This window comes from Somniosus microcephalus, unplaced genomic scaffold (assembly GCF_052327205.1).
Source record: "Somniosus microcephalus isolate GS21.2 unplaced genomic scaffold, FLI_Smic_1.0 unresolved_chr2, whole genome shotgun sequence".
NCBI lineage: Eukaryota > Metazoa > Chordata > Chondrichthyes > Squaliformes > Somniosidae > Somniosus > Somniosus microcephalus.
Window position 1 is genome coordinate 8,383,775 of NW_028225180.1, and position 14,407 is coordinate 8,398,181.

Below are 14,407 nucleotides of genomic sequence, written 5' to 3' on the forward strand. Positions count from 1 at the left end.
GTGGTACTGAGCCCCACACACACAGAGCAGGAAAGGCCCAGGCTCCATCCCCGGCCTGTGCTGAGTGAGCCTGATCTCACACCCGGTGTGGTACTGAGCCCCACACACACAGAGCAGGAAAGGCCCAGGCTCCATCCCCGGCCTGTGCTGAGTGAGCCTGATCTCACACCCGGTGTGGTACTGAGCCCCACACACACACAGAGCAGGAAAGGCCCAGGCTCCATCCCCGGCCTGTGCGGAGTGAGCCTGATCTCACACCCAGTGTGGTACTGAGCCCCACACACACACAGAGCAGGAAAGGCCCAGGCTCCATCCCCGGCCTAGTGCGGAGTGAGCCTGATCTCACACCCGGTGTGGTACTGAGCCCCACACACACGGATCAGGAAAGGCCCAGGCTCCATCCCCGGCCTGTGCTGAATGAGCCTGATCTCACACCCGGTGTGGTACTGAGCCCCACACACAGAGCAGGAAAGGCCCAGGCTCCATCCCCGGCCTGTGCTGAGTGAGCCTGATCTCACACCCGGTGTGGTACTGAGCCCCACACACAGAGCAGGAAAGGCCCAGGCTCCATCCCCGGCCTGTGCTGAGTGAGCCTGATCTCACACCCGGTGTGGTACTGAGCCCCACACACAGAGCAGGAAAGGCCCAGGCTCCATCCCCGGCCTGTGCTGAGTGAGCCTGATCTCACACCCGGTGTGGTACTGAGCCCCACACACACAGAGCAGGAAAGGCCCAGGCTCCATCCCCGGCCTGTGCTGAGTGAGCCTGATCTCACACCCGGTGTGGTACTGAGCCCCACACACACACAGAGCAGGAAAGACCCAGGCTCCATCCCCGGCCTGTGCTGAGTGAGCCTGATCTCACACCCGGTGTGGTACTGAGCCCCACACACACACAGAGCAGGAAAGGCCCAGGCTCCATCCCCGGTCTGTGCAGAGTGAGCCTGATCTCACACCCGGTGTGGTACTGAGCTCCACACACACACACAGAGCAGTAAAGGCCCAGGCTCCATCCCCGGCCTGTGCTGAGTGAGCCTGATCTCACACCCGGTGTGGTACTGAGTCCCACACACACACGGAGCAGGAAAGGCCCAGGCTCCATCCCCGGCCTAGTGCGGAGTGAGCCTGATCTCACACCCGGTGTGGTACTGAGCCCCACACACACGGATCAGGAAAGGCCCAGGCTCCATCCCTGGCCTGTGCTGAATGAGCTGATCTCACACCCGGTGTGGTACTGAGCCCCACACACACAGAGCAGGAAAGGCCCAGGCTCCATCCCCGGCCTGTGCTAAGTGAGCCTGATCTCACACCCGGTGTGGTACTGAGCTCCACACACACACACAGAGCAGTAAAGGCCCAGGCTCCATCCCCGGCCTGTGCTGAGTGAGCCTGATCTCACACCCGGTGTGGTACTGAGTCCCACACACACACGGAGCAGGAAAGGCCCAGGCTCCATCCCCGGCCTAGTGCGGAGTGAGCCTGATCTCACACCCGGTGTGGTACTGAGCCCCACACACACGGATCAGGAAAGGCCCAGGCTCCATCCCTGGCCTGTGCTGAATGAGCTGATCTCACACCCGGTGTGGTACTGAGCCCCACACACACAGAGCAGGAAAGGCCCAGGCTCCATCCCCGGCCTGTGCTAAGTGAGCCTGATCTCACACCCGGTGTGGTACTGAGCCCCACACACACACAGAGCAGGAAAGACCCAGGCTCCATCCCCGGCCTGTGCTGAGTGAGCCTGATCTCACACCCGGTGTGGTACTGAGCCCCACACACACAGAGCAGGAAAGGCCCAGGCTCCATCCCCGGCCTGTGCTGAGTGAGCCTGATCTCACACCCGGTGTGGTACTGAGCCCCACACACACACAGAGCAGGAAAGGCCCAGGCTCCATCCCCGGTCTGTGCTGAGTGAGCCTGATCTCACACCCGGTGTGGTACTGAGCCCCACACACACACACACTGAGCAGGAAAGACCCAGGCTCCATCCCCGGCCTGTGCTGAGTGAGTCTGATCTCACACCCGGTGTGGTACTGAGCCCCACACACAGAGCAGGAAAGGCCCAGGCTCCATCCCCGGCCTGTGCTGAGTGAGCCTGATCTCACACCCGGTGTGGTACTGAGCCTCACACACACACACACTGAGCAGGAAAGGCCCAGGCTCCATCCCCGGCCTGTGCTGAGTGAGCCTGATCTCACACCCGGTGTGGTACTGAACCTCACACACACACACACACTGAGCAGGAAAGGCCCAGGCTCCATCCCCGGCCTGTGCTGAGTGAGCCTGATCTCACACCCGGTGTGGTACTGAGCTCACACACACAGAGCAGGAAAGGCCCAGGCTCCATCCCCGGCCTGTGCTGAGTGAGCCTGATCTCACACCCGGTGTGGTACTGAGCTCACACACACAGCAGGAAAGGCCCAGGCTCTATCCCTGGCCTCGGTTGCCACGGCAGCCATAGTGTGCCAAAATCGCCAATGTTTCTTGTGCATCTTGGGACATTGCTGTGTGGGGAGCAGCTGAATATTCAGTGCTCTGCCTTTCAGAAACGCCAACCCGTTTGGGCGAGGAGGTGTGGGGGGGGGGCGGCCAGACCAACGTGGGGGCTGGCATCGTCTGACAGGATTGCCGCTCATGCCAGATCCTGCCCGCCCGCGCCCTGTAAATAAGCCAACCTGGAATTCGGTACTGGCTGGGGGGGCGGGGGTGTGGAGTGGCAACTACTGGGTGGGGCCTCTGGCCAGGATACGCACCAAACCTGTTATCAGCACCCGCCACCTTACTGCCTATTCACTGCCGCCTGTTTTGTTTTGGCGCCAGCCCCCGTCGCATTCGCAGCCATTGCAAGTGCGGAATTCTCCCAGGCTCCAAACTGCGGGAAGGGGCAACGCTCACACAGTGGGCCCAGGAACAGAAACACCCCAGGTGCATCAGGCGCTTCTTTGGAAAAGAATCGATAGGGGTAGAGAGAGAGAAAAGATAAATGGTGAAAAGCTCCGAACAGTGGAGACCCAGAGAAATCTAGGGGTCCATATACACAAATCATTAAAATGCAGAGATCCGGTACAAAAAATAATCAAAAAAGGCCAATGAAATGTTAGCCTTCATCACTAGAGGGCTAGAATATAAAAGGGAGGACGTTTTGCTGCAGCGATGCAAAGCCCTGGTTAGACCACTAATACGATAGCAAAATACTGCGGATGCTGGAAATCCGAAGTCTGGCAGTCTCTCAATGTCTCTTAATCTCTCTCCGGCTTTCTATCCTATCACTCTCCTTCCCTTTTGTTCTTTCATCCCCTCCCCCTTTTCCCAGCCCCTAAACTTGCTTTCCATTTCCTGCTTTTTTTCCAGTTCTGACGAAAGGTCTTCGACCTGAAACGTTAACTCTGTTTCTCTCTCCACCGATGCTGCCTGGCCTGCTGAGCGTTTCCAGCGGTTCCTGTTGTTATTCCTGGTTAGACCACATTTGGAGGACTGTGTACAGTTCTGGCCCCCGCACCTCAGAAAGGATAGATTGGCCTTGGAAGGAGAGCGGCGCAACTTCACCAGAATGTCACCAGGGCTCCAAGGGTTAGATTACAAGCAGAGATGACATAAACTAGGCTTGTATTCCCTGGAATATAGAAGGTTAAGGGGGTCATTTGATTGAGGTTTTTTAGGATTTGGAAAGGTATTGATAGAGTTAGATAGAGAGACACTTTTTCCGCTGGTGGCTGGGGGGAGTCTAAGACAAGGGGTCAAAACCTTAAAATCAGAGCCAGGCCACTCAGGAGAGAAGATAGGAAACACTTCTTCACACAAAGGGTGGTAGAAGTTTGGAACCCTCTCGCACAGAAAGCAGTCGATGCCAGCTCAATTATCACTTTAAATCTGAGAGCGATTGATTTTTTTGCTACTCGAGGAACAGCAGCTCATCTTCCGATTCGGCACTTTACAGCCTTCCGGACTCAATATCGAGTTCAACAACTTCAGATCATAACCTCGGCCCCGATTATATTTTTATATTTTTTATCCACACTTGGTTTGTGCCTTTTCCTTTTCTCTCTCCCACATGGCAGCTGTCTCTCAATCTGCCAGCGCATTTCACACTTGTGGTAAACCACTTTTATCGTTCACTATCGTTACACTATGGTTATCACTGTTATATCGTTACACTATGGTTATCACTGTTTACACTGTTGTATCACTACACGAGGGCGCCTCTTGTCGCGCTGTTATACCTGGGCTGACCACTGCTGACTCCGCCCATGGCTCCACCTACTTGCCCAGGTATAAAGGTGGTCGACTGGCTGGTATTCCTCCTTGTTGGATCCGATCACCCACGAGGGTGGGCTCTGTTATTTAGCCAATAAAAACCTATAGTTACTGTCTTAACTCGTCGCTTTTCATTGGATGAATTGATAGGTATATCAATTTTATTGGCTAAATTTTGAAATGTCTTTAACGGAGCAGCCAAACGACCAGTCAGACGCCCAGCTACAACAGCCACAGCAGCCGGCCTGGCTGCGAGCCCTCTGACCGCCGTACCTGGATCTAAACCCACAGGCAGCAAACTCAGCCCTCGACTTCAAACACTGGCTGAGCTGTTTCGAATCCTACCTGGGAGAATCCGGCGTGCCTCAGAGATCCAAACTAAGAGTTCTGACCGCCCAAGTGAGCCCTAAAGTATTTGCACTCATCCAGGACCTTACTACATACGAGGCCGCCCTCAACCTGCTGAAAGAGCAGTACCGGATCCCGGTAAATTCATGTATGCCAGACATCTCCTAAGATCCCGCCCGCAACAGCCAGGAGAGTCTGTAGATGAATTTTTACGGGCGCTACAAACACTCGGCAGGGACTGTGACTTTAAAGCTGTAACGGCTGCAGAAAATACTGAAGAGAATATCCGCGATGCCTTCGTGAAAGGCCTTCGGTCCGACTACTCATGGCAAAGACTGTTCGAATCAAAGGACCTCGACCTGAACACAGCTGCAGCCCTCGCTCGCTCTCTGGAAGTGGCCCATCAGGACCTCGAGGCGTACTCCAGGTACTGTGCTGCGCGACCCTGGGACTCGGGCCCGACCCCGACCGCAATACCCCTCGCACCACCGCCTCTGGGACCTACCTCAGCGTCGGCATCCTGGACCCGATCGGGACCGCCACCCCCGGTACCGGCTGCGACATCGGAGCCCCGCGATCGGGCCGCCGGCTGCTTTTTCTGTGGCCAGGCAAAACACCCGAGGGCGCGCTGCCCTGCAAGAAACGCGACCTGCTCCGACTGCCACAAGAAAGGCCACTTCGCGAAGGCCTGCAGGGGGAAAGCCACAGACGCCAGCAGTGCCTCATGCGAGTTGTGGGGGTGGCCATCTTTCATCAAGGCCACAGATGCCAGTATCCCCTCGTGTGAGTCGTGGGGGCGGCCATCTTTGATCAAGGCCACCAACACCTGCAGTGCCTCGTGAGTTGTGGGGGCGGCCATCTTCTCCGCCATTTTATGCAACATCGTGGGCACCGCCATTTTGTTCACCACACTCGACCGCCACCTTGTCTCCAGACCCGACCACAGCCTCACCCGCAGACTACAGCAGCTCGCTCAGCCATACACTAGCCTCCGTCACACTGGACCAAGCTCGCCTGCATCACCTGTCCAAGTCCATGATGGACATCAAAGTAAACGGCCACGCCACGACCTGCCTGTTCGACAGCGGAAGCACGGAGAGTTTCATCCATCCAGACACGGTGAGCCGCTACTCCCTCACTGTCCAGCCAACGCGCAACCGGATCTCGATGGCGTCGAGGTCCCATTCAACAGACATCAGCGGATACTGTGTTGTGACCCTGTCGGTTAGGGGCACGGAGTATAAAAATTTTAAACTTCTCGTCCTGCCCCAACTCTGCGCTGCCGTCCGACTAGGGCTGGATTTCCAATCCCACCTTCAAAGTGTCACTTTGGCATACGGTGGACCCCTCCCCCCACTCACAGTCGACAACCAACAGCCTTTAAACCGCCCACCGCGTACCACCTGCGGCCTATCCACCCTCAGGGTTCCGCCCCCCTCCCTGTTCGCCAACCTCACCTGCGACTGTAAACCCGTTGCTACCAAGAACAGGCGGTACAGCGCCGGGCACAGAGCTTTTATTAGCTCTGAGGTGCAGCGTCTCCTGAAAGAGGGCATCATCGAGAGGAGCAACAGCCCCTGGCGTGCCCAGGTCGTAGTCGTTAAGACCGGCGATAAAAACCGCCTAGTCATCGACTACAGCCAAACCATAAACCGGTACACCCAGCTGGACGCATACCCCCTTCCCCGCATATCTGATATGGTCAATCAGATTGCACAGTACCGAGTATTCTCTACCATCGACCTTAAGTCGGCCTACCACCAACTCCCTATCCGCCCTGAGGACCACCAGTATACCGCCTTCGAGGCGAATGGCCGCCTCTACCACTTCCTTAGGGTTCCCTTCGGCGTCACCAACGGGGTTTCGGTCTTCCAAAGGGAGATGGACCGGATGGTTGACCAGAACGGGCTGCAAGCCACGTTCCCCTATCTAGATAACGTCACCATCTGCGGCCGCGACCGGCAGGACCATGATGTTAATCTGGAGAGATTCCTCCGTACGGCCCAACGGCTGAACCTCACCTACAATAAGGAGAAATGTGTGTTTAACACCTCGCGCCTTGCCATCCTCGGCTGCGTAGTAGAGAACGGAGTCATCGGCCCCGACCCCGAAAGAATGCGCCCCCTCATGGAGCTTCCCCTCCCCCACTGTCCAAAGGCGCTGAAGAGGACCCTGGGGCTCTTCGCCTACTATGCCCAATGGATGCCGAATTATGCGGACAAAGCCAGACCCCTCATGAAGTCCGCCTCCTTCCCCCTGACGGCAGAAGCGTGCGCAGCCTTCTCCCTCATTAAGGGAGACATTGCTAAGGCCACAATGCACGCGGTGGATGAGTCTATCCCTTTCCAAGTGGAGAGCGATGCATCCGACTTCTCCCTAGCCGCAACCCTTAACCAGGAGGGGAGACCGGCGGCCTTCTTCTCAAGGACCCTCCAGGGCCCTGAGATCCGACACTCCTCGGTCGAGAAGGAGGCCCAGGCGATCGTGGAGGCTGTACGACGCTGGAGGCATTACCTGGCAGGCAAACGATTTACCCTCCTCACCGACCAGCGTTCGGTCGCTTTTATGTTTAATAACAAGCTGAGGGGCAAAATCAAGAACGACAAGATCTTGAGGTGGAGAATCGAGCTCTCCACCTATGATTATGAGATCTTGTACCGGCCTGGTAAACTGAACGAACCCCCAGATGCTCTATCACGAAGTACATGCGCCAACGCGCAAATTGATAGACTACAGACCCTCCACAACGACCTCTGCCACCCCGGAGTCACCAGACTTTACCACTTCATTAAGGCCCACAACCTGCCCTACTCCATCGAGGAGGTCAGGACCATGACCAGGAACTGCCAAACCTGTGCCGAATGCAAACCGCATTTCTTTAGGCCGGACAGAGCAAGCCTGATCAAGGCCACCCGCCCCTTCGAGCGCTTGAGCATCGATTTTAAGGGGCCCCTCCCATCCTCTGACCGTAATGTGTACTTCCTCAACATCATTGACGAGTACTCCCGTTTCCCCTTTGCCTTCCCCTGCCCAGACATGACCAGTACCATGGTCATCAAATGCCTGAACGACCTCTTCGCCGTGTTCAGGTTCCCGAACTATATACATAGCGACCGGGGCTCCTCCTTCATGAGCGAGGAACTTCGCCAGTTCCTACTAGCGAGAGGTATTGCTGCAAGCAGGACCACCAGCTACAACCCCCGAGGGAACGGCCAGGTGGAAAGAGAGAACGCGACTGTCTGGAAGGCCATTCTCTTAGCCTTAAAGTCCAAGGGCCTCCCAACCTCTCGCTGGCAGGAAGTCCTCCCGGCAGCGCTGCATTCCATCCGGTCACTGCTTTGCACTGCCATTAACGCCACCCCCCATGAACGAATGTTTGTTTTCCCCAGGAAGTCGACTGCGGGAACCATGCTACGAACTTGGCTGACCTCTCCGGGGCCCGTCTTGCTGTGAAAGCACGCGAGGGCCCATAAAACGGACCCCCTGGCCGAGAGGGTGGACCTCCTGCACGCCAACCCCCAGTACGCCTATGTGGCATACCCAGACGGGCGGGAGGACACAGTCTCCTTACGAGACCTTGCACCCTCGGGCACCCCTGAGACACCACCGTTAACCCCCACCACCCCCCCAAATCCAGCCCAGGTAGACGGCATGCCGGAACCCCACGAGCCTTCGCCGACCACGCAGACACCAGCATTAACATCGGATACTGCATCACCGCCGCCGCTGCTGCGACGATCGGAAAGGCTTACGAGGCCTCCGGACAGACTGACATACCCGAACTGGTAGTACACTTCACCCCGCCGGACTCAAATCTAAACAAGGGGTGAATGTGGTAAACCACTTTTATCGTTCACTATCGTTACACTATGGTTATCACTGTTATATCGTTACACTATGGTTATCACTGTTTACACTGTTGTATCACTACACGAGGTCGCCTCTTGTCACGCTGTTATACCTGGGCTGACCACTGCTGACTCCGCCCATGGCTCCACCTACTTGCCCAGGTATAAAGGTGGTCGACTGGCTGGTATTCCTCCTTGTTGGATCCGATCACCCACGAGGGTGGGCTCTGTTATTTAGCCAATAAAAACCTATAGTTACTTTCTTAACTCGTCGCTTTTCATTGGATGAATTGATAGGTATATCAACACTTCATCTAGAGCCATTGTTTGTTTCTTTACCTGTCCTATTACCATCTCGTCTCACCTTGAATATCTCTTAATGTCTCTTCTTTCATCCCCTCCCCCATTTCCCAGCCCCCAAACTGCCTTTTGTTTCATTGCCTGCCTTTTCTCTCAGTCCTGACGAAGGTTTTCGACCCGAAACGTTGACTCTATTTCTCTCTCCACAGATGTTGCCTGGCCCGCTGAGTTTTTCCAGCATTTTCTGTTGTTATTTCGGATTTCCAGCATCCGCAGTATTTTGCTATCGTATCTGATTTTTTTTTGCTAGCCCAGGGTGTAAAAAGGATATGGAGCCAAGGCGAGCGGATGGAGTTAGGATACAGATCAGCCGTGATCTCATTGAATGGCGGAACAGGCTTGAAGGAGCTGAATGGCCTCCTCCTGTTCCTATGTTCCCCACAAGCCCCACCGCATTGCCAGGCTCGACAGGTGTTAGAGGGTCAGGGGGTAAAACGATTCCATTTTCATTTACCGTTCAGTCTAGTTTCACTTGCATGATATTGGCTGAAACGAAAAATAGATTGCTTCCACCAGCAGTACTCGATCGACCAATGCTATTTTATTCTTTCTCACCCCCACAGCGTGCACCTATGTTTATATTGGCCTTGCTTTTTCTATACTCTGTGGTGGAGATTTTTAGCGCCCTTCTGGTTGCCATCATCATCTGCAAACACGTAAGTCGATGCTGGGTCGCAGCCACCTGAAGGTAGACGGAAGAGAGGCGGTGTGGAAAAACGGAAGGATATATTGTCCTTGGAGGGAGCGCGGCGTAGATTTACCAGAATGATACCTAAAAATTAGAGCCAGGCATTTTCAGGAGTGAAGTTAGGAAACATTTGTACTCGCAAAGGATGGTAGGAGTTTGGAACGCTCTTCCGCAAACGGGAGTCGATGCTGGGTCAGTTTTTAATTTTAAATCAGAGATTAATGTTAACCAAAGGTGTTAAGGGATATGTGGGCAAAGGCGGGTGACATGAATCAGTCATTCATTAAATAATACTGAGCGGCCTAGGGGTGGTGCTGTCCAGGGAGGGTATAAATACTCGGGCATGGGCCCAGCTTGCGCAGGACATTCTTAACAGGAACTAGTGAAGGACACAACTAGACCTCCATGTTGTAAAACAGTTGATTAAAGGTTTGTTTAACGCTTAGACCAAGTGCCTAGTAGTTTTCTTACGTCAGTGGGTATATGGAGTTAGGTTGCAGATCAGCCCTGGGATGGCAGGAATGACGTATGAGGAGAGATTGGGTCGATTGGGCTTATATTCGCTGGAGTTTAGAAGAATGATAGGGGACCTCATTGAAACTTATAAAATTCTAACAGGACTAGACAGACTAGATGCAGGAAGGATGTTCCCGATGGTCGGGAAGTCCAGAACCAGGGGTCATAGTCTAAGGATAAGGGGTAAGCCATTTAGGACAGAGATGAGGAGGAATTTCTTCACCCAGAGAGTGGTGAACCTGTGGAATTCTCTACCACAGAAGGCAGTGGAGGCCAATTCATTAAATATATTCAAGAAGGAGTTGGATATATTTCTTAAGGCTAAAGGGATCAAGGGATATGGGGAGAAAGCAGGGACAGGGTACTGAATTTGGATGATCAGCCCTGATCTCACTGAATGGCGGATCTGGCTCGAGGGGCCGAATGGCCTACTCCTGTTCCTGTGTTGAGTCTTTCACATGTAAACAGAAAGCGTGGTGAACCGTTTTGTCACCGGGTCAGGATTTTACTGCCACGCCTGCAATTAGTGGAGGTGGTTGTGAAAGGAACAAAGATTTAGATATTAGGGACCGGAGAGGAAGATCTCCCATTTATACAGCGCCTTTCACATCCTCAGGATGTCCCAAAGCGCTTTAGTAGCCAATGAAGTACCTGTGAAGTGCGGTCACTGTTGTAATGTAGGAAACACAGCAGACGATTTGCGCACAGCAAGCTCCCACAAACAGCAGTGTGATAAATGACCAGACCGCCTGCTTTAGTGATTTTGGTTGAGTGATAAATATTACCCCAGGACACAGGGGAGAACACCACTGCTCTTCTTCCAGTAGCGGCCGTAATATCTTTTAGGTCCATCCAAGAGGGCAGACAGGGAACCTCGGTTTAACGTCTCATCAGAAAGACGGCACCTCCGACAGTACAATGCTGCTTCAGTACTGCCCTTCCGATAGCACAGCGCTCCCTCAGTACTGCCCCTCCGACAGTGCAGCGCTCCCTCAGTACTGTCCCTCCGACAGTGCGGCGCTCCCTCAGTACTGCCCCTCCGACAGTGCGGCGCTCCCTCAGTACTGCCCCTCCGACAGTGCGGCGCTCCCTCAGTACTGCCCCTCCGACAGTGCGGCGCTCCCTCAGTACTGCCCCTCCGACAGTGCGGCGCTCCCTCAGTAATGACCCTCCGACAGTGCGGCGCTCCCTCAGTACTGCCCCTCCGACAGTGCGGCGCTCCCTCAGTACTGCCCCTCCGACAGTGCGGCGCTCCCTCAGTACTGCCCCTCCGACAGTGCGGCGCTCCCTCAGTACTGCCCCTCCGACAGTGCGGCGCTCCCTCAGTACTGCCCCTCCGATAGTGCGGCGCTCCCTCAGTACTGCCCCTCCGACAGTGCGGCGCTCCCTCAGTACTGCCCCTCCGACAGTGCAGCGCTCCCTCAGTACTGCCCCTCCGACAGTGCGGCGCTCCCTCAGTACTGCCCCTCCGACAGTGCGGCGCTCCCTCAGTACTGCCCCTCCGACAGTGCGGCGCTCCCTCAGTACTGCCCCTCCGACAGTGCGGCGCTCCCTCAGTACTGCCCCTCCCAACAGTGCAGCGCTCCCTCAGTACTGCCCCTCCAATAGTGCAGCGCTCCCTCAGTACTGCCCCTCCGACAGTGCGGCACTCCCTCAGTACTGCCCCTCTGAGAGTGCAGCACTCCCTCAGTACTGCCCCTCCGACAGTGCGGCACTCCCTCAGTACTGCCCCTCTGAGAGTGCAGCACTCCCTCAGTACTGCCCCTCCGACAGTGCGGCGCTCCCTCAGTACTGCCCCTCCGACAGTGCGGCACTCCCTCAGTACTGCCCCTCTGAGAGTGCAGCACTCCCTCAGTACTGCCCCTCCGACAGTGCGGCACTCCCTCAGTACTGCCCCTCTGAGAGTGCAGCACTCCCTCAGTACTGCCCCTCCGACAGTGCGGCGCTCCCTCAGTACTGCCCCTCCGACAGTGCGGCGCTCCCTCAGTACTGCCCCTCCGACAGTGCGGCGCTCCCTCAGTACTGCCCCTCCGACAGTGCGGCGCTCCCTCAGTACTGCCCCTCCGACAGTGCGGCGCTCCCTCAGTAGTGCCCCTCCGACAGTGCGGCGCTCCGTCAGTACTGCCCCTCCGACAGTGCGGCGCTCCCTCAGTACTGCCCCTCCGACAGTGTGGCGCTCCCTCAGTATTGCCCCTCCGACAGTGCGGCGCTCCCTCAGTACTGCCCCTCCGACAGTGCGGCACTCCCTCAGTAGTGCCCCTCCGACAGTGCGGCACTCCCTCAGTACTGCCCCTCCGACAGTGCGGCGCTCCCTCAGTACTGCCCCTCCGACAGTGCGGCGCTCCCTCGGTACTGCCCCTCCGACAGTGCGGCGCTCCCTCGGTACTGCCCCTCCGACAGTGCGGCGCTCCCTCAGTACTGCCCCTCCGACAGTGCGGCGCTCCCTCAGTACTGCCCCTCCGACAGTGCGGCGCTCCCTCAGTACTGCCCCTCCGACAGTGCGGCGCTCCCTCAGTACTGCCCCTCCGACAGTGCGGCGCTCCCTCAGTACTGCCCCTCCGACAGTGCAGCACTCCCTCAGTACTGCCCCTCCGACAGTGCGGCGCTCCCTCAGTACTGCCCCTCCGACAGTGCGGCGCTCCCTCAGTACTGCCCCTCCGACAGTGCAGCACTCCCTCAGTACTGCCCCTCCGACAGTGCGGCGCTCCCTCAGTACTGCCCCTCCGACAGTGCGGCGCTCCCTCAGTACTGCCCCTCCGACAGCGCGGCGCTCCCTCAGTACTGCCCCTCCCAACAGTGCAGCGCTCCCTCAGTACTGCCCCTCCAATAGTGCAGCGCTCCCTCAGTACTGCCCCTCCGACAGTGCGGCACTCCCTCAGTACTGCCCCTCTGAGAGTGCAGCACTCCCTCAGTACTGCCCCTCCGACAGTGCGGCGCTCCCTCAGTACTGCCCCTCCGACAGTGCGGCGCTCCCTCAGTATTGCCCCTCCGACAGGGCAGTACTGAGGAAGTGGTGCACTGTCGGAGGTGCCGTCTTTCAGGAGAAAGGTTAAACCGTGGCCCCGTCTGCCCTCTCCGATGGAGGTAAAAGATTCCACGGCTGCTGTTGAGGGGAGTGCTCCATGGCAGAACAGGCGGAATCACATTGGCCGATTGTTACAGGACATGCCCGATGTTCGACTCTACTGCAGTCAATGGAACTGACAGGATGGAGTGTATAACAGGTAACCGATGCGAAACCGCCTGTTTTTGTGTGTGTGTGCGTGTCCCTCCACCCCATCCCCCATGGACTGTGCAAGAGCCACTGGGCCCTTCCCGATGTGACCACAACACCTGTTTTAACAATCAACACGCTCTCTCCCTTGTATATCGTGCTAATTCAGGGCTTGCACTTTTTAAACAGTAATGAAGAGGCCCGAGACAATGCGATGCCCAGGCAGGAGTTTCGATACCAGGCCCGAGAAAGAAAGAACAAAACCCACATGCACCGCTGCTTTACTCAGGTGGCGGGAGATGGACGGTAAAAACCCGGGAGCCTCGCTGTGGGGAAATAAAACGTTTGCCTTTAACACAGCAAGAGCAGGTTTAACAGAAGATGTCCATCGATGCTAAAATGCATTGAGTGTTTATACTGCTGAGAGGAGAGGCGCTCTGTATATATTTAAATATTAAAGTTACATGTACGGAGATTTCATGATATGGTTTGTCTGCTTGGCAACTGGTTAATGAAGAGGAGAATTACTGGGGTCAAATTGTTGAACGCGTTAAGCAACTGAAAGCACTTTTCTGGACTAAAGATCTTGGTCTGGTGAAATTTACATACAACTACATAGAAACAGTCCATTCTGGGGTTTATGCTCCACACGAGCCTCCTCCCACCCTATTTACTTCATCCAACCCGATCAGCAAATCCTTCCATTCCTTTCTCCCTAATGTGTTTATCGAGCTTCCTCTTAAATGTATCGACACTATTCGCCTCACCCACTCCCTGTGGCAGCGAGTTCCACATTCTCACCACTCTCTGGGTGAAGAAGTTTCTCCGGAATTCCCTATTGGATTTATTAGTGACTCTCTTATATTGATGGCCCCTAGTTCTGGTCTCGCCCACAAGTGGAAACATCTTCTCTACGTCTACCCTATCGAACCCCTTCATAATCTTAAAGATCTCTATCTGGTTTTCTAGAGAAAAGAGCTCCAGACTGTTCAAACTTTCCTGATAGTTATAACCTCTCAGTTCTGGTATCATACTTGTAAATATTTCATGCACCTTCTCCATTGCCTCTACATTATTTCTGTAATGAGATCAGAACTGTACACAGTAACTCCAAGTGTAATATGGAGACCAGAACTGTGCACAGTAACTCCAAGTGTGATATGGAGACCAGAACTGTGCA

At 55.5% G+C, this 14,407-nt stretch overlaps 1 protein-coding gene across 2 annotated transcripts in view; it reads left to right on the plus strand.

The window, feature by feature from the left end:
* The window catches only part of LOC147092071 (B-lymphocyte antigen CD20-like), a 28,120-nt gene extending 14,415 nt beyond the window's left edge, over nt 1-13,705 (plus strand). Inside the window, exons 5-6 of one of the 2 annotated variants that reach the window (XM_085975614.1) lie at nt 9,373-9,465; nt 13,417-13,705. In XM_085975614.1, coding sequence (XP_085831740.1) covers nt 9,373-9,465; nt 13,417-13,419 — 96 coding nt within the window. In that variant the 3' untranslated portion in view covers nt 13,420-13,705. The remainder of the gene's footprint in view (nt 1-9,372; nt 9,466-13,416) is intronic. The other variant, XM_085975615.1, reaches the window with a different exon arrangement.
* The last annotated feature ends 702 nt before the right edge of the window (nt 13,706-14,407 follow it).